At 50.6% G+C, this 25,767-nt stretch overlaps 1 protein-coding gene across 4 annotated transcripts in view; it reads right to left on the bottom strand.

Moving 5' to 3' along the window:
- Cdhr2 (cadherin related family member 2) overlaps positions 1-25,767 on the bottom strand; it is a 36,602-nt gene that overhangs the window by 9,134 nt on the left and 1,701 nt on the right. For 3 of the 4 annotated variants that reach the window (XM_063230823.1, XM_063230826.1, XM_063230825.1), the window contains exons 2-19: positions 14,203-14,265; positions 13,879-13,950; positions 12,346-12,485; positions 12,158-12,208; positions 11,438-11,527; positions 9,091-9,180; positions 8,358-8,483; positions 8,139-8,285; positions 7,979-8,054; positions 7,764-7,879; positions 7,434-7,667; positions 6,395-6,550; positions 6,153-6,314; positions 5,892-5,953; positions 4,757-5,000; positions 3,368-3,607; positions 1,190-1,259; positions 63-668 (exon numbers count right to left, since the gene is read on the bottom strand). In XM_063230823.1, coding sequence (XP_063086893.1) covers positions 63-668; positions 1,190-1,259; positions 3,368-3,607; positions 4,757-5,000; positions 5,892-5,953; positions 6,153-6,314; positions 6,395-6,550; positions 7,434-7,667; positions 7,764-7,879; positions 7,979-8,054; positions 8,139-8,285; positions 8,358-8,483; positions 9,091-9,180; positions 11,438-11,527; positions 12,158-12,208; positions 12,346-12,485; positions 13,879-13,950; positions 14,203-14,254 — 2,734 coding nt within the window. In that variant the 5' untranslated portion in view covers positions 14,255-14,265. The remainder of the gene's footprint in view (positions 1-62; positions 669-1,189; positions 1,260-3,367; positions 3,608-4,756; positions 5,001-5,891; positions 5,954-6,152; positions 6,315-6,394; positions 6,551-7,433; positions 7,668-7,763; positions 7,880-7,978; positions 8,055-8,138; positions 8,286-8,357; positions 8,484-9,090; positions 9,181-11,437; positions 11,528-12,157; positions 12,209-12,345; positions 12,486-13,878; positions 13,951-14,202; positions 14,266-25,767) is intronic. The other variant, XM_063230827.1, reaches the window with a different exon arrangement.

Here is a 25,767-nt window from a genome sequence, read left to right as displayed (position 1 = left end):
CAGGAGTCAAAACCAGACCTGTGGAGCCCAGCCCAGGGCTCCATCCACCCTGTGGTCCTCACCATTTTTGCTGTAGGCCTGGAAGCGGGGATCCGTGTTGAGGTCGTAGGCCCGCACTACCAGTGTGACCAGGTCACAAGCCTCGTAGTCTATGGCCTCACTCTGATTGATGTACACAGAGCCATTGGCTGCCACCGAGAACCAGCCTTGGCACAGACTGCCTACGTCAGCCCCGGCCTTGGTGCAGATGACATTCACAAGCTGTATCTCCAGCTTGGACCCACTGTCCACGTCATGGGCAACCACCTTAGCCACCTCGCCATGCTGGGTGCCATTCTCAGCCACAGAGATGCCCTGCAGTGAGGCTTCATCCAGGGTGGGCGGCTCATCATTCACGTCCACCACAGTCACATTGACTCCTGCAGTGGCCTCGAGTTCCTGGGGACCTGGGTTCTCAGCATTCACCACCAGTTGGAAGAAGTCCTGGACCTCGTAGTCCAGACTTACATCTGAGGGCAGCCAGAGCTGGCCCTGAGCCACCCCAAACTCCAGCACCACACCTCGGAGCATGAAGTTGTTGGCACCAGTCCCTGACAGGACGAAGCTGATGCGATTGTTGGCTTCTGTCTGGTCTGCATCCCGGGCTTCCACTATGCCCACAAGTGCTCCTGGGGACAAGGGACAGAGCTTGAAGAAACCCTGGCCAGGTCATTGGAGGCCTCCTCTGCCTATAAGACTAGGGCACCCAGGCGTGTCCTCTGAGTGTAGCTGTTCATAGGCTTGTTATTGCTACTTGGTATCAGAGGTGAGACAAAAATAACACATCTGAAGTGGGCCATGATGGTGCATACTCTAATCCCAGCACTGTGGGAGACTGAGGCAGAAAAGCAAGTTCAAGCTCAACCTAGCAACTTAGCAACTTAACAAGACTCAGTCTCAAAAAAATTTTTTTTCAAAGGGGCCTGGGTACATAGCTCAGGCCTCAGCACCATAAACACACACACACACACACACACACACACACGCTCCAAAGTGTGCACTTTCCCTTATAATTCCTCATAAAATAACAATTAATAAAGTGCTTACTAATACTCAGCACTTCATGAAGCACTTTGCACGCCTACTCTCATTTAATCTTGACAGTCACCCATACCCAGTTCTAGGGCTTGAGTGCCCAGAGAGGGCTTACCTGGATCCTGCTCCTTCACCGAGAACTGGTAGGTGGACTGGGTGAAGACAGCCAGGTTGTCATTTATGTCCTGCAGGGAGAGGCAGATCTGAGTCCCAGGGGCCCAGACAGCCCTGAAGGTTCACCTGCCCAGCGCTAATCAAGAAACCAGTGACTCCTCTGCCACAGACAGAAGTAGGGACTCTCCGTGTCTCCTCGGACAGGATCGGCTGCTTCCAAGAGGCAGAAACAGCCTTTGAAAGGAAGGAGCCTGCCCTGGTCACTGCCTGGGGCTCAGAGGCCTGCGTGTGGGGTCTCCTGCAGTTGTTTGGGTAACCAGGAAGCTCCACCTCCTTTCTGTTTCTGGGACTACACTTCAGAACTCTTGATTGGTTCCAGGTCCCCACCCATGTCTGTCTGGGTCAGCTCGACTTCCCGCCTCTTGGATGGACTGTGCTGGCACCAGCTCCACGGCTCTGCGGCCCCAGTCTCCTTCTTTGCCTCCTCCCTCCTGCATCTCCTGCACTCGTCTCACCCACAGCACCAGCTCTGTGCCCAGGCAGAGCCAGGGCTTACACTGGTCCTGTCCTCTGACGTGCCAGCTGCTTCTGCACTCACCTCCCTCTCCAGTCCTGGCTGGAGCCATCACTACCACTGTCACAGCACGAGGCCGACACCACCATCACACCGGCCCCCAGCACTGGCACCAGTGTGGAGGGTCCTGAGTGTCCCAGCCTTCCTGGTCAGGCTGGAGGCTCATCTTTTCCTATATACTATAAAATAGACATTCAGAAAACAAAAATCTCTCCTCTCAGTGAGATGTATTCTCATTGTCTGTCTGTCTGTCTGTCTGTCTGTCTGTCTGTCTCTCTCCTCATTCTTTCATCTTACTCTGTGGCCCAGGCTGTCCTCAAACTACTGCTGAGCCTTCTGCCCTCTGTGCAGCTTGGACTAAAGAATGTCCAGCTGAGATGTGTGGGCTTTGGGGTTTCGGGTTTTTGTGTGTCTGCTTTTTAAAGTACTGGAAATTGAACCCAGGGCCTGCACACTGAGCTACATCCTCAGTCCCTTTTTTATTTTAATACAACATCTTGCCAAACTGCTAAGTTACCCAGGCTGAGCTTGAAGTTGCAGTTCTCCTGCCTCAGCCTCCCAGAGTGCTGGGACACCTGGCTGAGATGTACTTTCTGATAGTGCTTTTCTAGACTGCCACTGCCAGCTCCATGCACCTGGCCAGGTGCATTCTCACAGCATCCTAACTCACCGAAGTGGCCAGGAGAGCAGCTCCGACTCAAATCCCTACCTCTGCTTTTTGGGTGACTTTGATCTCAAGGCCTCAGCGTCTTCATCTAGGAAATGGGACAGCAGTCCCCATGTGCAGGGCAGAATGAAGACCAGCTTGTCGAAGTAAAAAGACCCGCTCATTTATAAGTGCAATTCTTCACTTTTCCTTCTTTGTGGTCTACCTGCTTCCCAGATGGCCAACAAGCCCTAAATCAGCTTCTGTTTCTCTACTCTCCTTGAGGCTGCACCTCTCTGATCTTTATAGGAGAGTGGCAAATCCCAACTCAGTGGGACCCAAGGCTGCTACGTGCAGTGGTGCAGACTGCACAACCCTAGGGGGACGATCTACACCACGGCCACTGCAGAGGCACACATTTATTACAATCCTTTTCCAGAGGAGGCCGCCTGGCGGGCCAGTAGCAGCCTTAGAACTGTGTTCAAATCCCCATTGCACAACTCTGGGAAAGTCACCGAACTGCTCCGTGACTGATTTTCTTGATCAATAAAACCCTCATAACCAGCCCTGCCTCTCAGGCCCTGAGGCACAGTGGATCCCATCAGTGCTGATTTCCACCCTTGCTCTTTGCCTCTGAACGCTGGCGGGGAGCTGCGAGGGTTTCAGGCAGGGCTCTGAGTGCTGACTGAGCTAATGTATGCTGAGTGCTTTCTGTGGTCTCACACTTTCCACTAAATAACTCAGTCCTCCCACTGTCGCCACCCTCGCTGTACACGAGAAGAACCAAAGGGCCAGGGAGGTGAGTGACAGCCTAGAGCCGCGTGGCCAGGCAGCCCATCTGCGAGGCGCCCAGCCCACCACAGCACTGCAAGGGGAGTGAAAGGCAGCCATGCCGGAGGCGCCCACCGGCCACCTGCTCCAGGACACTCGACCCACACAGTCCACAAGGCCGGCCATACCTCCACAGTGATGGTGACATTGACTTCAGTGCTGAGGGGAGGCACGCCGCAGTCAGACACGCGCACGGTCAGCACGATGCGGCCCTCCAGGGCCAGGTCAATGGCCTCTCGGTCCAGCGGCCCCACGTTCCTCAGGAGCCCTGTGTTGGGGTCCACTGAGAAGTTCTGGCTGTAGGGCCCGGGGAGCAGGCTGAAGACTAGGCGGCTGTTGTTGGTGTCTCGCTCATCGTTGTCATAGGCCTGGGCAGAGAAGCAGGTGCTGGCATCAGCCCCCTGCCCCAGCCCTACCTGGCCATCTCACCGCCCCCAGCACTGGCCCATGGGGCAGCAATTGGCCTGCAGCCAGTGGGCAGCTCCTGCCCTCCTCGTGATCTGAGCTCTTGTCTAAGAGGTTCTGACCACCACTTGCGAGCCCTTTTGAGGTCTTCAGCACTGAGTCATCCATTCATCCCACAATCGTTTACTGTGCACCTACTACGTGTGTGGTCCTGATCTAAGCCCTGGGAAGAAAGCTGTAAGAAAGAGGACTTCTTTATGGAGCTGATATGCTACTGAAAAGGGGACATGGGAAAGTATATCACAGCCAAATTTTTTTAAAAAGCTGACAGTGGTACACACCTGTAATCCCGGCTACTCAGGAGGTTAAAACAGGAGGATCAGAAGTTCAAGGCCAGCCTGAGCAACTTAGAAACTTAACAAGACCCTATCTCAAAATAAAAAAAAATTTAAAAAGGGCTGTGGAAGGCCAGGGATTTAGCTCAGCGGCATAAGGGCCTGCCTGGCAAGCACGAGGTCATGAGTTTAATCCCCAGTACCAAAAAAAAGGGCTGTGGAGGTAGCTCAGTGGTAGGCGCTGACCTACATCGTTCAAGGGCTGCGTTCAACCCCAGTACTGCACACACACACACACAGACGCAGTTTGTTGTTTTATGGTTCTAGGGATCGTGCCCAGGGTGCTCTAAGGCTGAGCAACATTCCCAGCCCTGTTCATTATTAGTTTGAGGCAGGGTCTTGCTAAGTTGCCTAGGCAGGATTCCTACTTGCAATTGCCCTGCCCATCCTTCAGTGCTGGGATTACAGTCGTGCACCACCGGGCCTGGCAGAGCAGTATGTTTTTGAAGGCTTGTTCCATGCCAAGCCTATAACTGACCACTTTATTTTCTCATTATCCCCAAGCCTGTGAGTAAATACTATGATCTCCACTTTATGAAGAGTAAACAGAGGCTCAGAGTGACTGAGTGACTTCCCCAGAGCCACACAGCAAAGCCCTGACTCTACCCTGAACCAGCATGACTTCAGAGCCAGACTTGGTACACAGCTTGGTACACAACTTGGCACACACACACACACACACACACACACACACAACGGGTCTAGGCCAGTTTGCACCTCGATAATCACGGAGACATTGCCCTTCTCCTCCTGGACAAAGATGTTGTAGGAGCCATAGACCACAGGGGCGTTGTCGTTCACGTCCAGCAGATAGATCTGCAGCATGGTGGTGTCGGACAGGCCCCCGCCATCCGTGGCCTGCAGCGTGAGGTAGTACACAGCCTGCTTCTCCCGGTCCAGCAGCATGCCATCTTTCACTGTCACTGTCCCTGAGGTCGGATCCACCTCAAAGACCTCTGCCCTGCTCAGGGCAGCCAGATTTAGCAAACACATTTATGCTCAAATTTGAATTGCAGATAAACAATGGCAAATATTTTGGTGTGCACTGTACAATATTTCTAACACACTTTTGCTATGGTTCAGACAAGATTTGAGCGTGCGCCTCCTGTCCTAAAGGAAGCGTGGGCCACAGTGTGACAACAGGAAGATGAGGCGGGGCCCTTTGGGAACTTGTTTCCAGGGCCCCTCCACTCCGGACTCGGGGTGCTCTTGGGAACTTTGCCTCTAGTGATGCTGTCTGTCTACTCTGGTCTTGACTGCTCTGCAATTTCTAGAACTGTGAGCTAATTAAACTTCTCTTTATAAAAAGTGTACAACATCAAGTATTGTTTTAGGAACCAAGAGTGGCGGCACATGCCTGTAATCCCAGCACTCTGAGGCTGAGGCAGGAGGACCCTGCCATGAGTTCGAGGCCACCCTCAGGTACATAGTGAGTTCAAGACTAGCCTGGACTACATAGCAAGAACTTGTCTAAAAAAAAAAAGTCAACAAACAAGTATTGTTACAGGAACAGAAAACAAACACATTTTTTAAATGGTTCATTGCTTTTCTTTACTTTTTTTTTTTTTTTTTTGAGACAGGGACTTACACTGCACTTTAGGCTGAGTGACCCTGAGCTCACTCTATAGCCCACACCAGCCTCAAACTCACAGTGTTCTTCCTGTCTCAGCCTCCTGAGTGCTGGGATTATAGGCATACACCACCAGGCCCGGCTCATGTTTTTCTGAGATTTAAATGTAGCTGAGGAACTCACATTTTCTCAGGCTGCCCCAGCCCTTTCATGAGACAGAGACGTGGGCCTGTGTCCCACTTCGCCCACTCCCCTGTGTCCACTGCCACACTCAGAGCTTACCCATTCCCTAAGAGCAGGCTGTAGGTGATGCGGCCCCATTCACCCGTGTCTGGGTCTTCAGCCTGTGAAGCGGGGGATGAGAGGAGGCAGTTTAGACACAATGGCACCTGCTGCCTACCGTGCAGTTCATGGAGACAGGGCTGTCCTGCCCCCTGGCACAAAGGGAGGACTTCTCACATCTGGATCCACACCACAGTTCCCAGATCTTCCCTTCTCCACAGCAGCCTCCCAGCCTGGCCAGCCACATCTCGTGTCACTCACATGAATGCTGCTGGTGACCACAGTGCCTGTGGCACTGTCCTCCAGCAGGCTGAGGTTGTATGACCTCTCAGGGAAGGTGGGCCTGTGGTCATTGATGTCTGTGAGATGGATGGTCACCGTGGCAATGGAGGATTTCTTGCTGACTGAGTCAGTGGCCACAACCTGAGCACAGAGGAGGCTGCAGTACTGGGGCCTGACTGCCCCCCGGGCTCTTCTCCCTAGCACCCCAGAGCGCCCCTCACCTGCACCAGCATCACGTTCTTGTTCTCATAGTCCACCATCTCTGAATTTCTCACCAGCACCTGCACGTCGGCTGAGCCTGCTGCCCGTCCAGGGGACACGCTGAAGGCTCCAGCATCGGGGCCCCCCAGGGACAGCAGGAAGGTGCCGTTGTTGCCCTGTAAAGGGGGACTGTAGAGTAGGAGCCCCAGCCCCCCACAGCTCACCCCCTCACATCTTTTGCCCGGTCCCTAGCCTCAGGCTCTTGTCTCTGAAAGCCCTGGCCAATGACTGTTCAAAGAAGAGGGCTCCTAGAAGACTGAGGTGACAGGCTGGGCTGGTCACTTGTCTCTGCATATGTGGCCTCATCAGAAGCTCTCCCATGGCACTGCAGGTCCCAGGCCATGACTGTAGGCCTGGTCACCTCTCCTCACTCCCCTAAGGGGTTTCTGTCGGCCTTCCTCACTAGCCACCATTCACCACGCATCCAACAACCACCTTGTACCCCATCCTACCCTGGGATCAACACCAACCCCAGCTCAACACATCCACCTAGCCAAAGACACCTCATACCATCCTCCACTCAAAATTCTGTGCTATGTCCGTATCACCTAATGCTACCAAGCGCCATCCGTGGTTATTTCTCATTCAGCTTCACCCACGTCACCTACCACCCAGTACCAATTTTTATTTCAGACTTCCCCTCCAACCTAACGCTCTGGACACAACACACAGCCTCGCCCAGTGTCTCCCAACACTCAGTATCACCCCAGATCACGGACCACCCCATGCGAGCACCACCAGAAGCCACACTCCACACGACCTGACAGCCAGTACCGACCCCCACTCGGCACTGCTTCCCCTCCTGATAGGAGGTATCCTATCGCCCGGATCACATTATTACCCACGACTCAGCAGCACCCAGCATTTCCAGTATCACCACCAGTTCCCACTTCCCACCCCGCCATCGTCTCTCCTACCAATCACCTTCCTGCCTCCCCTCCTCCCTCCCAGCTACTACCTGTCAACCTCCCCTGCCATGCCCCCTTCCGCTGTGCCTGCCTTGTCTGGGTCGTAGGCCACCATGGTGAGATTGTCAATTGGGATGCGGGCGGAGACATGCTCGTCCACATAGGCAGTGAAAGTGTCCTGGGCCTCTTGTGGGGTGAAGGAGCAGTCTTCGAGGACGCAGTTGTAAAACTCCGGTTTGTGGTCATTGACATCCAACACTGTTAGTGTGACCCATGTGCTAACCTTGGCCTCTTGCCCGTAGATATTGAGGTTCATCTCAGTGGCCTAAAGCACAGAGCAGAGACCAGAGTGCAGAGAATCGGTGTTCAGAAATAATAAGATCAAAGGTGTGAGGTGACAGCACGGGGAGCCCTTACTCACCGTGACCTGAAACTGCACTTCCTCATTCTCCTCCCGGAGCTGCTCACGGTCCAGAGGGCTGCTGACCCTGATGACACCATCATCCCCGACAGCAAACCAGCCAGGCCTCGTGGAGTCTATAAGGAGACAGGGCAGGCAGCTGCCTCCAGGGGCTCTGACAGGGCGCCCACCCTCTCTCCTGATCCAGCCTCAGCCAGGGACCCCTGGGTCCTCACTGGAGATGCTGTAGGTCAACACGTCATTGATGCCTCTGTCTCCATCCACAGCCTGCACCATCAGCACCGAGGTGTTCTGGAAAGGGGCCCAGTCAGTGCCTCTGAGCCTTTCCTCTGCCTCTCATGCCCACCCTGGACCCTGCAGGTGCCCAGCACACACCACGGGTGCATCCTCGGACACAGAGGCCGAGTAAAACTCCCTGACAAACTGGGGGTCCAGGTCTGGCTGGTCAATCACTGAGATGAACGGAAAGATGGGCTGGGAGCACTGTGTGACGTTGGTGTTGTTGAACAGGCCACCTGAGTCCTACAGGGAGAAGGCCTTTCATGAGCCAGGGCCACAGGTCTGTGTGCCCTGCCTTCCGTCACCTCCACTCACGCAGGCCTTCAGCTCCAGCTGGTAGAAGGCACTCTTGTTATTGTAGCTGAGGCTGTCATTGAGGACAACGGAGCCGTTTTCCAGGATCTTGAAGAGATGCTTGCTGTCCAGGGTACTAGGGATGACCTTAGCAGAAGACATAATCAGACTGGAAACTCCAGGGACAGTGCTGCTCCACCCACTGACCCTTCTCAGGGGGACATGGGTTCGAATCCTGACTCTACCATTAACCAGTCAAGCAACCTTCACCTCTGCAAGCCTCAGCTGCCAACTCTGGGAAGTGAGCTGTTGAGGCTGAAGAAAGGATCCCATGAGACAATAGATAAGCCAAAGCAGGAAGTGGAGCAACCACTAACAAAGCCGTTTGCTGATAAACAACTCACACAACCCTGATTGTCTATATACCCTCGGACAAGACCGAGGACTTCTCTGAGCCTCAGTTTCCTCTCCTGTGAAGCTGGAAGTGTGTTAGCTACCAGGAGGTGAGACTTGAGCTTCCATCAGAGGCTCAGTAGGGGTGAGGTACAAAGCAGGAAGTCTCTTTTGGCAACGGAGCAAAGTGAGGTGCCTGCGGAAGTGGGGTGGGAAGGCCAGAGGGACCAGCAGGGATTCAGCACTGTTGATTCTTAGGACCCTGCAGGTTGGTTGGCCGCGGAGATGCTGCCCCCTGGTGGCCATAAGGAGCAATCAGGTTATACACTCTCAAAAACCATTCCCTCAGACTTTCACTCACCTTCTCTATGTAGTACTTCACCACACCCGCTGAGCCCGTGTCTGGGTCTGTAGCCAGCACAGAGAACACCACGGAGCCGACTGGAAGGGTCTGAAAGAAGGAATTTATCATCTGTGGGCTCAAATTCCTCTTCCCCACTCCTGAGCCTCAGTTTCCCCACCTGTCCCGAGGAGATAATGTGCCCCTGAGCAGATGAGGAGGGAGCCAGAGGTGACATGGGAAAGGGAACAGGACCCACACGCTCCTTCTCTCCTTACACATCCTGATCTGGTGACTTCCTCCTCCTCCTCCTTGTTAAGGTTGGGGATTGAACCTAGCATGGGCATGCACATGCTAGGCAAGTGCTCTACCACTGAGCTACATACATCTCCAGCCCTTTTCACTTGATTTTGAAACAGGATCTTGCTAAGCTGCCCAAGCTGGCCTTGAACTTGTAGTCCTCCTGCCTCCGTCTCAGAGTTGTGAGGATTACTGGCCTGTGTCACCGTTCCTGGCTTGAGCTGCCTTCTGATTTTGGAGTCTCTCAGGCCCAGAGTGAAGGAACATTCTAGAACCCAGCCTGACCATGCTAATCCCCTGCCCCAACGTCCCTGTGGACTCACTAGAGCTCTCAGCCCTAGACTTCAAACTGCACCCTCCAGGACTGGGAGGCTAAAACAGGAAGTATTTGCTCCCAGGTCCTCAGCTGCCCAGAAGCACACTTTGCCATTTCCACATGGCAGCCAAAGATATCTTTCAAGGTCATAAATCAGAGCATGCCGTGCTTGTGCTTCAGAGCTCCCCAGGGCTCCCCAGCCTACCTAGAATACGGCCCAGGCTGCTTCTATGGCCCCCGGGTGCTGTCCCTCTCTAATCCCACTGACTTCTTGCGTTCCACTCGCCAGCTACCTGGCCAGCCTCGTTCCCACCTCAGGGCCTCTCTATCGCTGTTCCCCTGCCTGCAACATCCTTTCCTTGGAGTGTTTCCTGCGGGCTTCCTCTTGCCATTCAGGTCTCGGCTCAGAGGTCACCTACGCTGGGAAGCCTTTCTAACCTCATAACAAAAAGTGGCCCCTCCCGCTCACCTTCTCTCACTTTGCCGTGGTGTATGGTCTTCATAGAACTCAGCGCCATCTAAAATACTCCTGCACATTCTATGTGTCATTGACTGCGGTGTGCGCTGTTCCCTAGCCTACGAGCCCCTGAGAGTGCCGTCCAGAGAAGTCTGGCTCAGCAGGCAACTTAAGCACCTAGGACAGTGTCAGGCGCAAGGGCACGGGTCAGAGCCTGTCACGTGACACTCCAGCCCTACCAGCCTCCGGACCGGCCTAGTGTCCCCTCCTGCACCTCTTTGCAGCCACATGGTAGTGAAGATTCAGGAATGACACTGTGTTCACTGCCCAGTGGCTGCCGGGAAATCTCCCCGCCACGCCTGTCCTTCTCGTGGAGCTGCCCGCTTGCTGATCTGCAGATTTAGGGGGGGTTTTTGTTGTTGTTTTGTTTTTTGGTATTAACCAGAGCATTTCAGACCTCTGCATTGGTTCAAGGACGGACACGTGACCCAAAGTGAGCCAATGAAAGGAAGCCCTGGGGTTCTGGCTAAAACCACTGCGGAAGGGCCGGGCGTGGTGGCTCACGCCTGTAATCCCAGCACTCTGGAGGCTGAGGCAGGAGGGTTGTTGCGAGTTCGAGACCAGCCTGGGCTACAGAGTGAGCTCAAGGCCAGCCTGAACTGCATAGTGAGACACTGTCTCAAAAAGACAAAAAAAACCCAAAAACAAACAAACAAACAAAAAAACACTGCGGAAGATAGTCTCTCTGCTGAAGGTATAAAACTGGTAGGACGTAAAAAAAAAAAAAAAAAAAAAAAAAAACTGGTAGGACGTTAGCCTAGACCTACGAGGGGACATTTTTATGACCATTTAAATTTTGGAAGTGCTTCCCACCCTCACCCCCAGATTGGGGATAGCAAGAGAAGAGGTGGAAAGAGAGATTTCTTTAAGATGCAGTTTGAGTATCAATCATACCTGAAGTCAGAAGTACCTATAAACTTTTCAGATTTATGAGAAAATCAGTTCCTCTTCTTCTTTCCTTCTTTCTTTCTCTTTTTGATTTTTAAAAATTTATTTGCTTTCTTAATTGGAAGAATTTCAATCCAGTATGGTTGCTTGCAAACCATGCTGCTTGAACTACTGCTCATAGGGTTACCTCTCCCTGGATTGGACTCTTCTGGGTTTCCTCTCTAGAAGAGACTTTTCCTGACTTTTCCTGATCCTGGATGCCCCGCTGGCTGCCTCTGGCTCCTCCTTTTGAAGCCGTGGTTTGGGAGCCTCCTTCCCCTGCCCGGTCCCAGAAAGGTCAGTATTACCTCATTGATGCTGATGGAGAGTACAGGGTCCTGGAAAACGGGTGCGTTGTCATTTCTGTCTTCTATCACCACAACCATTTCCTTCTGGTCCTGCAGCCAGCAATGAGAAACCAACTAATATATTGGGGCTTAGGAAAAATGTTGGAGACAAGACTCAGCTTCTACAAACACGACACAGCAGCATAAACGTTGTATGAGCATGGATGTTAACATACTGTGCCAACATCAGAGGTGATCACCTCAGAGGTGCATGGGGAGACAGGTATTTGTCAAAGTTATTTTTTTTCTTTTGAGGTACTGGGGGTTGAACCCAAGGTCTTAACCTGAGCTATATCCCCAGGCTTTTTTGTTTCTATTTTGAGACAAGGTTTCACTAAGTTGCCTAGACTGGCCTCAAATTTAGAATCCTCCTGCCACAGCCTACTGAGCATTTGGGATTTCAGATATTATTTACATTAACATAAATCTGTACTACAATTAATTCTATATTTCTAATATTAAATCTATATAATCAAAATAAATTAATAATACATATGAAACTTGGTTATATTCTGTGACAAAGATGGACATGTATAATTTTGATAAGAATGAACATTAAATGCATTACGAACTTGGGTACTCTCTGCTCACTTGAGGTAAGCAACATGGTGGTGTATAGACACCTAGGACCCCCTCTTCCCATTTGGGGTCATTCCTCCCTCCCCCTACCTTTTGACTCACCTTGTTGTGACCATCAGTCACGGAGATGCTGATCCTGAAGAATTTGAGTGTCTGTAAAGGGCAGAGAGAAGGGGCCCAAGGTGAGCCTCTGCTCAGTGTGGGTGCGCAGGCCAGGTGCCCCCGCAGGACATTGGCTTCCAAGGGCTCTCCATCTCCCCTCAGGCCCCCCCCCCACTGCTGCCCTCTACCTCGAAGTCCAGAGCGCTTGCCAGCTTCACTTGCCCGGTGGTTTGGCTGACAGAGAAGAAATAGGCATTGGTGCCAGCGATGTTGTAGGTCAGAGGGCCATTTTCTGGGTCTTCAACTGCCAACCAGAAGGCCTCAGAACCTGGGGAGGGAACAGGGCCTTGCCCAGGGTCTGCAGCATCTCTGTCAGTGCTGCATGGCAGAGCTGGGGACTTCTCTTCTCTGAACACAGGCTTATTTGAAATCTGTGGCCTCCCCAAGCCTGGGGTCTCGTCCCTGTGGTTATAGATGTCGACTGTGGTAGGTATTGAGCACTCATCCAGAGGTTTTGGTAACAGTGCCCTGATTTCCTCCACGGCAATTACACTACGTGCACTGGACACCCTGGGGTAACCTTTTCGCCAGAGGTCTCCCTGCTTGGCTAGGCCCATGGACCCAGCCTCCCTGAACCTGGACACTGAGCTTTGTTGAGAATCTCAAAATGACCAAGTCAGTGTGCTGCAGTCACAGCAGCTGGGGTCTCCTGGGATGGGGCCTGCTAATTACCCTCTTAGGAGCCTGGGCATGAAGCCTCTTCTAAGCCTCCCAGTTACCCTGAGAGCTCTGGAGCCTTCCAGGACAGTGTCTAAACTCTTTCATTCAGACTTTGAAGGGCCTCTCAGACGCAGACCTTGAGGGCAATTATATGATATCTGTATTTGTGACGTCTGTATGAAGCTGTCTATGTGTTTATTTTTATATGAAAACAACCTCTATGAAAATATATGCAAATATCATTAACATGCAGACTTCTCTGTTCTACAAAGAATATTCAGAGATATCAAATAACTGGACCTGAGTCTAGTTGTTCAGGGAAGAATATACCTCAGAATAGAACAAAACTACCACCTCCCTCTTCTGGCCTCTAAACCTTTACTAATCTAACTTGTCCCATACTATTTTGTCCCAGCAATGGTAGCCAAACAGATGGGGCCTTTGTGCCTGCAAAGCCCAGCTCCCCATTCAGGAGCACGGGCCCTAAATCCCAGAAGCTGCCTTTCACTTTCCTGGATGTGGTCTCTTCTCCTTTGCCATGGAGAAAAGGTAATGCTACAAAGAAAAGCAACAAAAACAAAGCAAATTTATTAACTTCTGGCAAGAATGGTCTGGGAAATACTCTGAGCCTGAGGCCCTTTGCTAAAAACAAAAACAAACAAAAAAAGCAGGAGATAGAGATTAGCAAAGGTATGAGGGAGAAAACAAGAAATAGTTCCAAACAAGATTCTGCCTCATTGGGGAAATCAGAATATTGAGAGGGATGGAAATAAAATGAGCTTTGATTATTTGGTGCTATATGTAGGCCCCCTCACATCTTATACCCCATGAACCAAAAGCCAAAGAGGTGAAAAGAAACTTCTAGAACTAAAGAGATTCCCTTTAGGCCACTTTTGTTCCAGGATGAGCCCTGGGGCTGCAGGGATGAAGTAAGCCAAAGAGGGAGTCTTGACCTTGTGGGTCAGATTTGGCCCAGTGCAGGCACAGGTACCACTACTCACCCACTGGTAGGTCCTCTGGCAGGATCACACTCGTCATGTTGGGCAGAAACTTCGGGGGACGATTGGCTGCTACTGCAGGGACACAGCAGTGGAACACTTGGACACTCTTGCAAAGCTGACCCACTTCCCTCCCTGGGGAACTCACATCCAACACTAAGGGCAGTGTGCTTGGGAGTTCACCGCCTCGAACGGTTTCAGTTTCGCCCAGGCCTCCCCAGGGCAGCACCCCACCTCTACCCCCCACAGGAGAGCTTGTGTTGCTAAGCAGGGTGAGCCCCTCCCCTCAGGAGCATCCTGTTCTTATGGGAGATGGAAGGCACCCACCAGACATCATGAGAGCAGGAAGCAGGAGGCAGGGCAGCCAGGGTCGAGCCATCTTGGAGGGACCTAGAGGAAGATGTGTCAGAGAGGCATAGCTGGAACCAGGTCTCTGTTTTTGGCAGAGCTCCATACCTCAGAGTGTAACCCCAAACCCACCTACTATCTTTCAGCTCAGTAGTTCCCCTGCAGGGCCCCCATTACCCTCTATTCATGTTCCAGATGCTCCAGTGTTGGGAGAGCCAACGGGAGGCACCAGAGTGGCTGAACCTTAACTTGGCCCCTAGTGCCAGGCCTATCAGGCACTGCTTTGAGCATCTTAGATATGTGAGATCTCTGTCTCTGTCTCCCTGTCCCTCTCCCTCCCTCTCCCTCCCTCTGCCTCTCTCTCTTTCCTTCTCATCTCTCTCAGTATCCAGCTCAGAGCCTTGAGCCTGCTACAGAAGACTCAACCACTGATCTACACCCCAGCCCTTAAATGTGAGCACATTAATCCTACTACTATGAGATGGCTGTTAAGATCCTGAGGCTGAGAGATGAAGGGGCCACACAGAGTCAGAGACAAGGCCATGCACTGAACACAGGCCTTCTGGAGCCCATGATTCATGCCCTCAACCATGATATTACTTAACCTGTTTCAGGTATCCACACTAATAGCAGCCTTCAAAATCAAGAATCCAGAGAGGCACTGTGACTCCACCAGGACCATCCAGAGACTCTGGACAGTTGGGCAGGATCCTGATTCTACTTGCTGATACATTTATAGCTACCTTTGCCAGGTATGAGTCTCACACCTGTAATCCCAGCCATCCAGGAACTGAGGCAGGAGGATCATTACAAATTCAAGGCCAGTCTGGGCTACCTAGTGGTGAGGTCATTGATAACCTGAACCACACAGCAAGACCCTGTCACAGGACAGACAAACAACAACAAAAACAGCCTCCTCTGTGGCCTTTCCCAAAGTGTGCTCTGTGGAGTAACATTCCCCACCGGAGCAGGGCTCCCCGGTCAGGTCAGTTTGGGAAGAGCTGCTGCTGTCTGTGCTCCTCTCACCAACTGACCACCAGGCAGGACCTTGCAAAGCCCTGCCCAGGCCAGCCTCCTTGGTCAACTGATGTTACAAGCTCTCCTTCATCCAGGAAAAGGAGATAAAGGTGGCTTTGATTCATTGTCACTGAGATATCAGTAAACCTTAAATCTTAATCCCAAATGACAATTGGTGTATTACACAAAGAGGGGGTGTATGATAAGCCCCCCATACGCTCTGTTTCTTGCTCTCTGCCAAGAAAGTTTTGCATGTGCTGTAATCACTCTGAGATAAGATAGTTACTTGTATGTACTTCTGTGTTAAGTGAATGCATTAACTTTTCCAAAAATAAATTAAAATTAATTTGTTTACTTCAAAGCAAAGAAATATGGGTGCTGCCAGGCACCATCCCCCTGATCGGTGGCTCTTTCCCTCCTGCCCTGGAGCCTTAACAGCCAAGAGGGAGGCAGCCCAGAGAAGGAAATGAGGAAGGAGAAGGGCTTTCCTGGCCCAGCCTTGACCAAGGAACCCTAACCATGAAACACAGTATCCACCAGAACTCGTATCAGCTCCCGAGACCCCACAGGGATCCTCCCACTTGACCCCCACTATCGCAAACTGCCCACATCCAATCCATTTCTCCTCAGTTCCTCTCCCATCTCCTCCCTCCCCACCACCAACACCAGCATCATCAGCCTCCTCCAGATATCCCTTCCTCCAGCCTCTCTCATCCACTCCATGCAGCCAGAATAATCCTTCCTTGTGCAACCGTGTGACCTCCCTCCCTGACTCAAAACCCTCATGGCTCCCCATGGCACAGAGGAGAAACCAGCAGGTGTGGTGGCCACATGCCTGTGACCCCAGCACCCTTGGGAAGTTGGGGCTAGAAACCACATGTTTGAGGCCAACCTGGGCTATATAGCAAGTTTGAGCCAGGCTAAGACTACATCGTTAGGCCTTGTCACAAAACAACAAAAACAATAGAGAAGGAGGTGGAAGAGAAACTGTTTTAGGCAGTATGGCAGACAAAGAACGGTACAATATTTTGACATCCCTCCACAAGAGATAGAAGCTATGTCTGCTTTCCGTGAGTCTGGCATAATAAACACGGATTTTTATTTTTTGTACTTTATAATACTTTGACATTTTGGGGGCCTAGCTATCTGGGAAATATTGTCCCACCACCACCACCTTGAGTTAATCGTTAGCGATATTAAACAACTTACCTTCCAATGCACCTTTCATAAATAAATGAACTCAACTGAAAATCTGAATCTCTGACCACTTCCTTTATGGAGCTCTCCTCTCTATTATTTCCCCAGCCCAGGCCCCAGTACTGGGCAGCTGGGAGCCACCGTGTAGCCCAGAGCCACTGTGGTCATCTGCACCATCCGGCCGGCTGCAGCCGGGATGAGATCCTGAGATCCTGCTCAGCAGCTCAGTCTGATGCTTCCTTCCCACTTTCCTTCCCAGGAGAGCACAGCAGAGGCCCAGGGCCATGCTTGTCTCTTCCTCATCTGCCCCTCACCAAGGCTGTAGCTTTACTCTGTGGTCCTGTGTGGGGTGGCCTGGGCCCTGCTCTGCAAACTGAGTGATCAAGTTGGCTTCCATACTATCAGCTTCCCTGTGCTGTCACTTAGCCACCTCTGTACGTATGAATCCCAAGGGTACAATGAAGACATCTATCTAGCAGGACTCTGAGTCATCAGTAGAATATGGTGCCAGACCTGCCCTCTGGACTGGGCCACAGGCAGTGGCAGCTTCCTTTCGCTGTCTCCATATGAGCCCCAAGTACCCCTTGAATGGGTTTGGGTGGAGAAGAGTCAAGGCACCAAGCCAGCAGCACAGCTGGGCTCCCCTTGGTCATTCCACTTGCAAGCCACGTGACTGAACCAGTGAAACAAACCGTCTACTCCATTGAGCCATCCATGCTGAGCACTGCCCAGGTCATAGACTTCTAAAGATAACAAATGACGGCGGCTGTTGTTTGCCAGTGAATTTGGGGGTCTGTTGGGCTTCGGTGGATAATGGGCGCAGGGAGGATAATGTGGGATCTCTAAAGATGGGGAAGTTTCAGCAGAGATCTGAGGAACGAGTGGAGGAGGGATCCTCTTGCTGTGAATGGATGATTCGAGACTGATCTCCAATTCCTCCCTCTTGAGACCCCACTAAAATGATGGTAAGGATTTTGGAAGGGAAAGAACTGGTGAGAGAGTGTCAGTTTATCAAGGTATTGATAGTTGAAGTCAGAGTAGGGATGGGGGTCAGGTGCACCCACAGGAAGCAGATGGGGAACCCAGGAAAGCTAAAACGCTGAAGGCTGTGGAACCCTCGGAAAGCAGGAAAATGGGTATTCTGAAAGCAGGACAGCTGGGTGAAATTCCCTACAAGAAGCAATTAGACTTCCAGATGCCACTCCCCCGGCCATGCAGGCAGGTGGCTGCCCCAGCCCATCCCCTGCCTCAGGGAATGCGGGGATTACTTCCTGGAGAGGCTGAATCCAAGAGACCTGGGATTAGGTGTTTGAATCCTGGAAGACATGGGTTACCAGGCAGAGTGGTATTAAGTGAAAGACCACAAACTAAATGGTGACACTCTCAGGACTCTTCCCCACTCAATCCCGAGAGTACTGGCAGGCAGATGCTAAGTCCCCTCTGCCACCTCTGCCTAGAAATTTTAAAAAAGTTTTTAAAAATTTACTTGCTTAAGGGGAGAAAGAAAAACACAGATTCTCAAATGTTGGGGAACTCTATAGGATCATGTCATGGTGAGGACTCCTGAAGACAAACTCCTTCTCCCATCAACGTTTAGAGTCTCTCTCTGTCACTCTCTGTCTCTCTGTCTCTCTCTCTGTCTCTCTGTCTCTCTCTCTCTTTGTTTCTATCTCTCTGTCTTTCTCTGTCTCTCTCAGTAATGGTGGAGCTAGAGATGGAACTTAGACCCTGGTGCATGCTAGGCAACTACTGTACCTCCATCTCCACCTCAACTCCAGAGATCATTTTTTATGATAAGCTCGCAGAACTCATCTGACACTGAAGGGAAGACAGAGCCAGTAACATGCTGAAGCTGCTCCTGACATTTGCTAAATTTTCAGGAATTTTTCAGTGTGGTTGATATCATACAGCTATCTCAAAAGCAGCCAAGGGGAACATATTTATTCTAGGGAAATGGAGAAATATAATAAATCGGGGCTTTTCTTCCTCCCTGAGATCTGCACACCACTGTAAACTCAAAACCAATTTGAATAAAAATCCAAACCAATTCAAGGTCAAAACATGACAAAAAAAAAAAAAAAAAAAAAAAAGAAAGGAAAAAACCTCTAGAGAAACAGAGATAACCCAGGAAACTGAAACTAATATTCTCAGAGCCATAAGAGAAGTTACTGGACCCATGAATAAAAATGAGGATGAGGATGATGACATATTTTTAAAAACCCAAAGATCAAGAAGAGTTGGCTTGGCTCAGTGCGGGTGGGGAGCACCACTGACACTGTGGGCTGGTGAGCACCTCCAGCCGTGTGGCAGCATCTCTGGCCTCTACCCACCAAATGCCAGTATCAGCACCCAACTTGTACCAGGCCCAAATATCTCCGAACATTGCTAAATGTCCCCAAAGGGAATACAATCACCCCTTATTAAGAATGACTGTTAAAATATGTAATAGGAGGAATAAAAAGTTTGGTAGATGGATAAAATTATAAAGTTGAAAAAATAAAAAATAGGAAACATAAGAAATTAGAGAATTAGTCCAAAAGGTCCACTTGTCAGATTAACAGACGTTCCCAGAAGAAAAGACAGAGCATGGAAACTATTAGCAGAGTACCAACAATAGATTTCTCATCAATGAATAATGTAAATTTCCAGATTGAGAGTTCTCAGCAAAATGAGGAGGGGCAAAAACCCTACCATGAAGCAATTTCAGAATGCTAGGGATAAAGAGAAGACCCTGAAATCTGGAGAGAAAAACAAGTTGTATACAAAAGATCCAGATTCAGAAACCATGGGACTTTTCGAGGATGGTCCTAGGCCATGCACAGTGTATGTACCATTGTGTCCCCTGATTGCTGTGTTTTGAGATTTTTTTTTTCTCTTTGAAATAAAATGGATTTGGAAAAAAAGATAAAAGAATGATCTTGGGACCTGAAATACAATGGAGCAAAGTGCAGTGAATTAGAGATGGATGTGAAGAAGTCTAATCTCATCCTCTTGAATCTGAGCCACATTTAGTGACTTGCTTAACCAACGGGGCTTCTTGGGACATTTTCTCTTGGAACGCAAAGATGCTTTGTAAGAAATCTATCTACCCTGAGGCCACCACACTGTAAGGAGCCACAAGTTACATGGGTGCAGTGGTACAACTTGTAATTCCAGCACTCTGGGAGGCTGAGGCAGGAGCATTGCAGGTTTGAGGTCAGCCTGGGTAGTGTAGAGACTTGGTGAGAGTTTGTCTCCAAATAAAAAATTAAAAATGGCTAGGGAGAGCTGGGAATTTAACTTAGTGGCATAAGTGCCTGCCTGGCAAGCGTGAGGTCTTGAGTTCAATCCCCGATACAAAAAAAAAAAAGAGGCTGGGGATATATTTCGATGCAAAAGACCTAGTTCAGTTCCTGGAACTATGAAAAAAGGCACACAAGCATAACTTGTGTTATGGCCCTGTGTGGACAGAGAGCAAGGTGCCTGGCCAAACCCCACTGCTTCAGTCCCGGCCTTCCATCCATCTCTAGCTTGAGCCCAGATACAGCAGAGCACAGTTCAGCAATTCCTGTTACACCCAATCCAAATTCCTGACCTAGAGAATCATAAGATATAATAATAATAATAAATTCTCATTTAAGTCCCCGTTGGGGTGTTTTTTTATGCAACAACAACAACAAATGACCAGAACACCATTCTTGTAAAATACTGAAGACAAACTATTTCCTGTCTAGAATTCTATGTCCACCAAAACTAGCAATTGTATATGAAGGCAAAACGAAAGCATTCCCAGGCACACAACGCCCAGAATTTTGCCTCCTATGAATCTTTCCTTGGGAAGACAGTTGAGAACATAATCCTTTATGTCAATAAAGGAAGCCAACCAAGAAAAAAAGAAGAAATCCAGGAAACAGAGGAGCCCAGTCCAATGGGAGAAAGGTCTCTGACAGCATTGGTAACCCACAGGGCTGTTCCTAAGAAAACAGAAACTCAGGAGCTGACCATGTGGCTCACTCCTGTAATCCCAGCACTCGGGAGGCTGAGGCAGGAAGATCATTGTGAGTTTGAGACCAGCCTGGGCTACAAAGTGAGCTCAAGGCCAGTCTGAACTGCGTAATGAGATTCTGTCTCAAAAAGACAAAAAAAAAAAAAAAAAAAAAGGAAACTTGGTTGGTGGTTTCAGCTTAAATTTTCAGTACTGGGGATGTAACCCAGGGGCACTGTACATCAAGTGACATTACGCAGCCCTTTTTATTTTTTGATTTGAGACAGAGACTCACAATTACCCAGGGTGACCTCAAATTTGTGATCCTCCCGCCTCAGCCTGTTGAGTAGCTGGGATCACAGGTGTGTGCCATCACACCTCAAAATGTTTTCAACATTTTGAGAGAGATTTATCCCTTGGTGAAGTGAAGAGATCAACTTGTAATGCTATGGAGAAGACTGAGCAAACAAAACTAGTGGCAGTGGCATGGGAAAGTATTCTAGAAAGGTCCCCAAAACATAACACACTCAGTGCCTTGGCCATAAATATTTCCATAGTAGATGGACCATAACCTCATTATGAGCAGAAGGGGAAGTGCGCTCGGTGAAAAAGAATAAAATCTTCCCTTTCACTTTAAGAAATCAACAGATGGCAAAATCCTGACTTTGACTATTGGTACCAAAACAACAGAGAGGGCTGGGAATTTAGCTCAGCGGCATAAGCACCTGCCTGGCAAGTATGAGGTTGTGAGTTTGATCCCTGGTACAAACACACACACACACACACACACACACACACACACACACACCAAAACAAAACAAAAAAACACAAAGAAATCAACAGATGAAGTGGATGTGGTAGCTTACGCCTGTGATCCCAGCACTCTGGTAGGCTGAGGCAGGAAGATCACAAGTTTGAACCTAGAATGGACAGTGCAATTACTTACTGAGATCTTGTCTCTAGATTTAAAAAAAAAAATTAAAGAGTAGGGGAAAGGGCCAGGGATTTAGCTCACTGGCATAAGTGCCTACCTGGCAAGCATAAGGTTGTGAATTTGATCCCCAGTATCCCCTCCCAAAAAAATAGTGGGAATATAGCTCAGTGTGAAGACCCTGAGTTCAATAGTACCAAAAGAGAAAGAAATCAGCAGATAATGTCTAAAATGAAAATTCAGAAAAAGCAGCATAAGCATGCTAGTCGAGACCATGCTGCTACGTGGAAGAGATAGCTAAAGATGCAAATGTAGTTGCTTCCAAGTGTGGGAATGAAGGCTGCGGAGAGGGGCAAGGCAAGTTTGTGGTTATTGTTGCTGCTGCTGCTGCTGCTGTAAACCTTGATTTGTTCCTTACTAAATATCCACATGGCTCTGATATGTGAGCGTTATTATGGGGGAACCTCAGGTAGGAAGGACAATATGAGAGGTGGTCTGGGTCAGGTATGAGTCAGATGTGCTGCAGGACCTGAAAGACAGTTCACGGAGCTGCAGCATGGGAGCAGGTGACACTTGGGATCCCACAGCCTGCGTGTGGAGGCTTGGTGCCCAGCCTAGGACACTTTGGAAGATGGTGAGACTCTTAGGAGATGAGGAGTCCTTACATCGCTGAAGAGGTGCCTTCCAAGGGACCTTTTTCATTTTTGCACTTCCAAGCCATGGATGGGCAGCTTCACTCCACCACTCACAGGCTCCCTCTGTGTGTGCTGCCTCGCCACAGGCTCGCTCAGAGGCAACAGGGCCAACTGATTATGGACTGCAACCTCCTAAACTGTGAGCCAAATGGAACTTTTCTTTTTAAACTGTTGGTGTCAGAGATGTGTACAGCAGTGGAAAGCGGACAAACACAGCAGGGGCCGGGACATGGTTGGCCCCATCAGGCACAGGAAAGAGTGATTTGTTTTATTCTAAGAAAAATGAAGGTCATTGTGGAGTCTTACACAGGGGAATAACAGGCTGGTTCACTCTTCACAAAGATCCTTTCGGCTGCTATATGTCAGGGGACTGAAATGGGGGCGACAGGGCTAGGGAAAAAAGGCAAGGATAAGGCTATAGTTGGGAGGCAGAATATTTGGAATTTAGATCATTTAGATCATTTCCTCTTCCCAGCAGCCTTGGGAAACTGAGGTTCAGAGCGAGCTGCTGAGGAGCTCACCACCGACAGTGAGTGAGATTCACACCCAGCTCCCTAAAGTGCAGCTCTCACCTCTCCTTAGGTCCCCAGTATGAGAAAAACCCCAGCTTCACATGGACCCCAAACCGCCAAATGCTTGTCCTCAAGTTAGTTATCCAAGTTAGTTATCCTCAAGTTAAGATAAGGAAATTGCTTCCACACAAGTTCCTCTTCCCCAGTGATGATTTATAACCATGGCGACCTGGGGTGTAACCCAAGCATGGCTGCAGGAAATGGCTAATCGTGATATGGCCAAGCTGTGGGCGGCCACTGAGCCTGGCCCTGAGCAGCAAAGCTGCCCCATAAGGCACACCTGCATGTGCCGCCTGTGGAAATGGGAGGTAGTTAAGACAAAACTCTTCCAGGTGGATAGCATCCTGCCTGCTTTACAGGCAGCAAAACTAAAACCAGGAGCCCTGTGAGGTGGTCCCCACACTGCTTCAGGCCATTTTGCTGTTCTGCAAGATGGGACCTGGTGGATGACTGTCAGGAGTGACTGGGATGGTCTGAATGACAGTAAGAAGCCGCCAGCTCAGTTAAGTGGCAGACAGCAGGTGCCCTGCAAATACAAGACTCTTCCTTCTGTGATTTGAAAGGTCATCTTCACCTTACACTAGCTATGTACCAGTCACCAAGGAAACTGCTCCATCCCTTTCCTGCGACATCATGACCCAAGCCCTAAGACTGAGTGGAGAGGTCAGTGTCTGCGGAACAGGTGTCCGGTAGCTGAAGCTAAGCACCCGCAGTGTGACCCTACTCGGTGTCCCTGAGGAAGTGGCTGCTGGTTTGCCAAGAGCCCGGAGATGTCGGTTGAGGACAGTCTATGCGCTGAGCCGCAGGGCTACACTCAGCCAGGCTGGGAAATGCGATGGAGCCGGCTACTCAGGAGGAAGGAGCCCGCACCCCTGGACCTCAGCGCCATCCAGAGCCCTCAGTGGGAGGGCAGGCGTGTGATGCTGCTGGCGGTGTGGGCAGGATGGAGTCAGGGGTAAGCGCTACTCTGGAGCTCTGGGTGGAGGTGTTGGTGGCTCCTGTGCAGGAGATGGCAGTGGGGATGGAATAGTGCTGGTGACAAGCAAAGTGTGGGTCCTGTGATGGCTAGGGTGGAGGTGCCCATGGCCCTGGCTGAGGTGATGGTTGTGGGATGGAGATGGTGGTGGAGGGTGGACGAGTGGCAATTGTGATGGTGGTGGCCTTCTGCCATCCCTGTGTGAGGAAACTGGAGGCCCTGTCAGGCTGGTGCACGTGTGTAGACCTGGCCCAACTGCACCCTATAACCTGAAAGCTAACCCCTTATTCCATTTCTCCTCCCTTTTCCCCTCCTGATGTGACTCAGAAGCCACAGACATCATGAGAGGTGCAGCCTGAGTGTACTCATCATCATGACAAAGTTCGCCTCAGTCTATCTCTCCAGAGAGGAGATTCTGCCCTCAGGATCCTCCTCCCAGTGCTGGAGGGGAAAGGAAACGGCAAGGCAGGGCCGGGCCGGGCCGGGCCGGGCTGTGATTGCCACTCTGCATCCCTTATCACTGGTCTTTGCCCACAGGAGGGAGGGATGTGGCCCCATCGATCCTGGGACCAGAATCCAAACCACGTCATCTGTGCTCTCTCCCGTCTAGGTTTTTCCTTCCTGATTGGTTAGATTTCCTCAAGGAAATAGATTTCCTCACGGAGTGCCCAGGAGGGTGAAACTGAGAGACAACAGCCTGAGCAGGAGCCCACGACCTCAGCAGTCCCCCTGCTGTGCTCTGCTCTTTACTAATGGAAATTTCTCCCCTCAGCTCCTGTTCTCAGGAGGCCTCAGGGAGTGTGCTGTCCCTGCTCCACAGTGACGGTGGCCCTCTGCAGAAGCACCCACAGCATGTCCCCTGCATCCGGCTTCCTTGTGCCCTTCCTCGTCAGCCCCCTTTACCCATGGGGACCCTGAGTCTCAGAGGCAGTGGGGACAGCTGGGACGTCCTCTACAGACTCTGCGCTCAGTGCTCTTTGCCACACCCTCGCCTCTCCTCTCTCCTGCACTGCAAGGGTCGGCCTGGGTTCATGCAATGTCGTTTTCTTTTGTCACCAACATATTCACTGACTATTACAAATGCACACATTTGACTTTACAGTAAGACTGGGAACCAGGGATATAGCTCAATGATATGAGCACCTGGCAAGTTCAAGGTCATGAGTTTGATTCTCAATACCAAAAAAAAAGTAAAATACTTGTTTGATCATGATGGGGCTAACGCTCTTAAGTTTACAGAATCATCACCCCGATTTTGTCCTTAAGGAAATGTACCATAGAAGCCAGGAAGGTACAAGGTGAGCTGCCCACCAACAAGCCTCCTGCCCCAAGCTCAAAGCCCTCCCATGGCTCCTACTGTCTGTAGGACGTACCTCCTGACCCCAGCCTGAAGGGCCACATGGTTGAAGAGCCTTGTCTCACCTCCCACAAAAGCTGTTCTCTTCTGCCGCTGTGACACGGGGTCTCATTAAATGCTCCTGTTCCGTCTGGGCCCAACATTTTCCTTCCACTCTGCATTTGCATAGCTGTCTCTGTCCGAAGGCCTTCCCTGGCCTTCTGCTCACACATGCACCCTCCCCACTCTTAAGGCCAGGTCAGGAGTGAAGCTGCTCAGGCAGTTGGTGGCCTCTCTTCTGGGCCCTGTGTTCCTAGGAGACACCCCCCAGACCCCCCACCCTACCTCACAAGGTGCCAGAGCAAGGCACAAATGAAAAAGTGATGGAGCTGCCCCAGGACTGGAGTGGGCTGGGCTTCCACTGCCCGCACACCCTTTCCCTGGGCTTCCCTCTCTCCTGGTGGGGCGGCTGCAGGCCCCAGATGGCCCGAAGTGAGATACAATTCTCCCTGTCGCTCACATCTGCACCCCAGGGCTCTGTTCTCTCTGTGCACTCCTCTGAGACCTGAAGGCTGTTTACATTCTAGAAATTACGGCTTCCTTGCTCCAGCTCCCTCCCACTCCTTTTCTTTCCGGGTTCTTAAAACAAATGTTTGGGGCTGGATAGCAGGAATAACTTCAAACCTTCCGCAACTCTATAGCACAGTAGGATAAGTATCGCAGACCACGGTTCATTGTCTATTTCAAAATACTGGTAGAGAGGACTTTGAATGTGTCAACATAAAGAAATGCTAAATGTCTGACAATACACATGGCAGTTATCCCAGTCTGATCATTACACGTCATATACACGTAC

The sequence above is a fragment of the Cavia porcellus genome, unplaced genomic scaffold, assembly GCF_034190915.1.
Source record: "Cavia porcellus strain 051 isolate PalLab524CR breed Dunkin Hartley unplaced genomic scaffold, mCavPor4.1 scaffold_19, whole genome shotgun sequence".
Classification (NCBI taxonomy): Eukaryota; Metazoa; Chordata; class Mammalia; order Rodentia; family Caviidae; genus Cavia; species Cavia porcellus.
The sequence above is the reverse complement of the archived record's forward strand: the minus strand, read 5'-3'. Positions and strand labels throughout refer to the sequence as shown.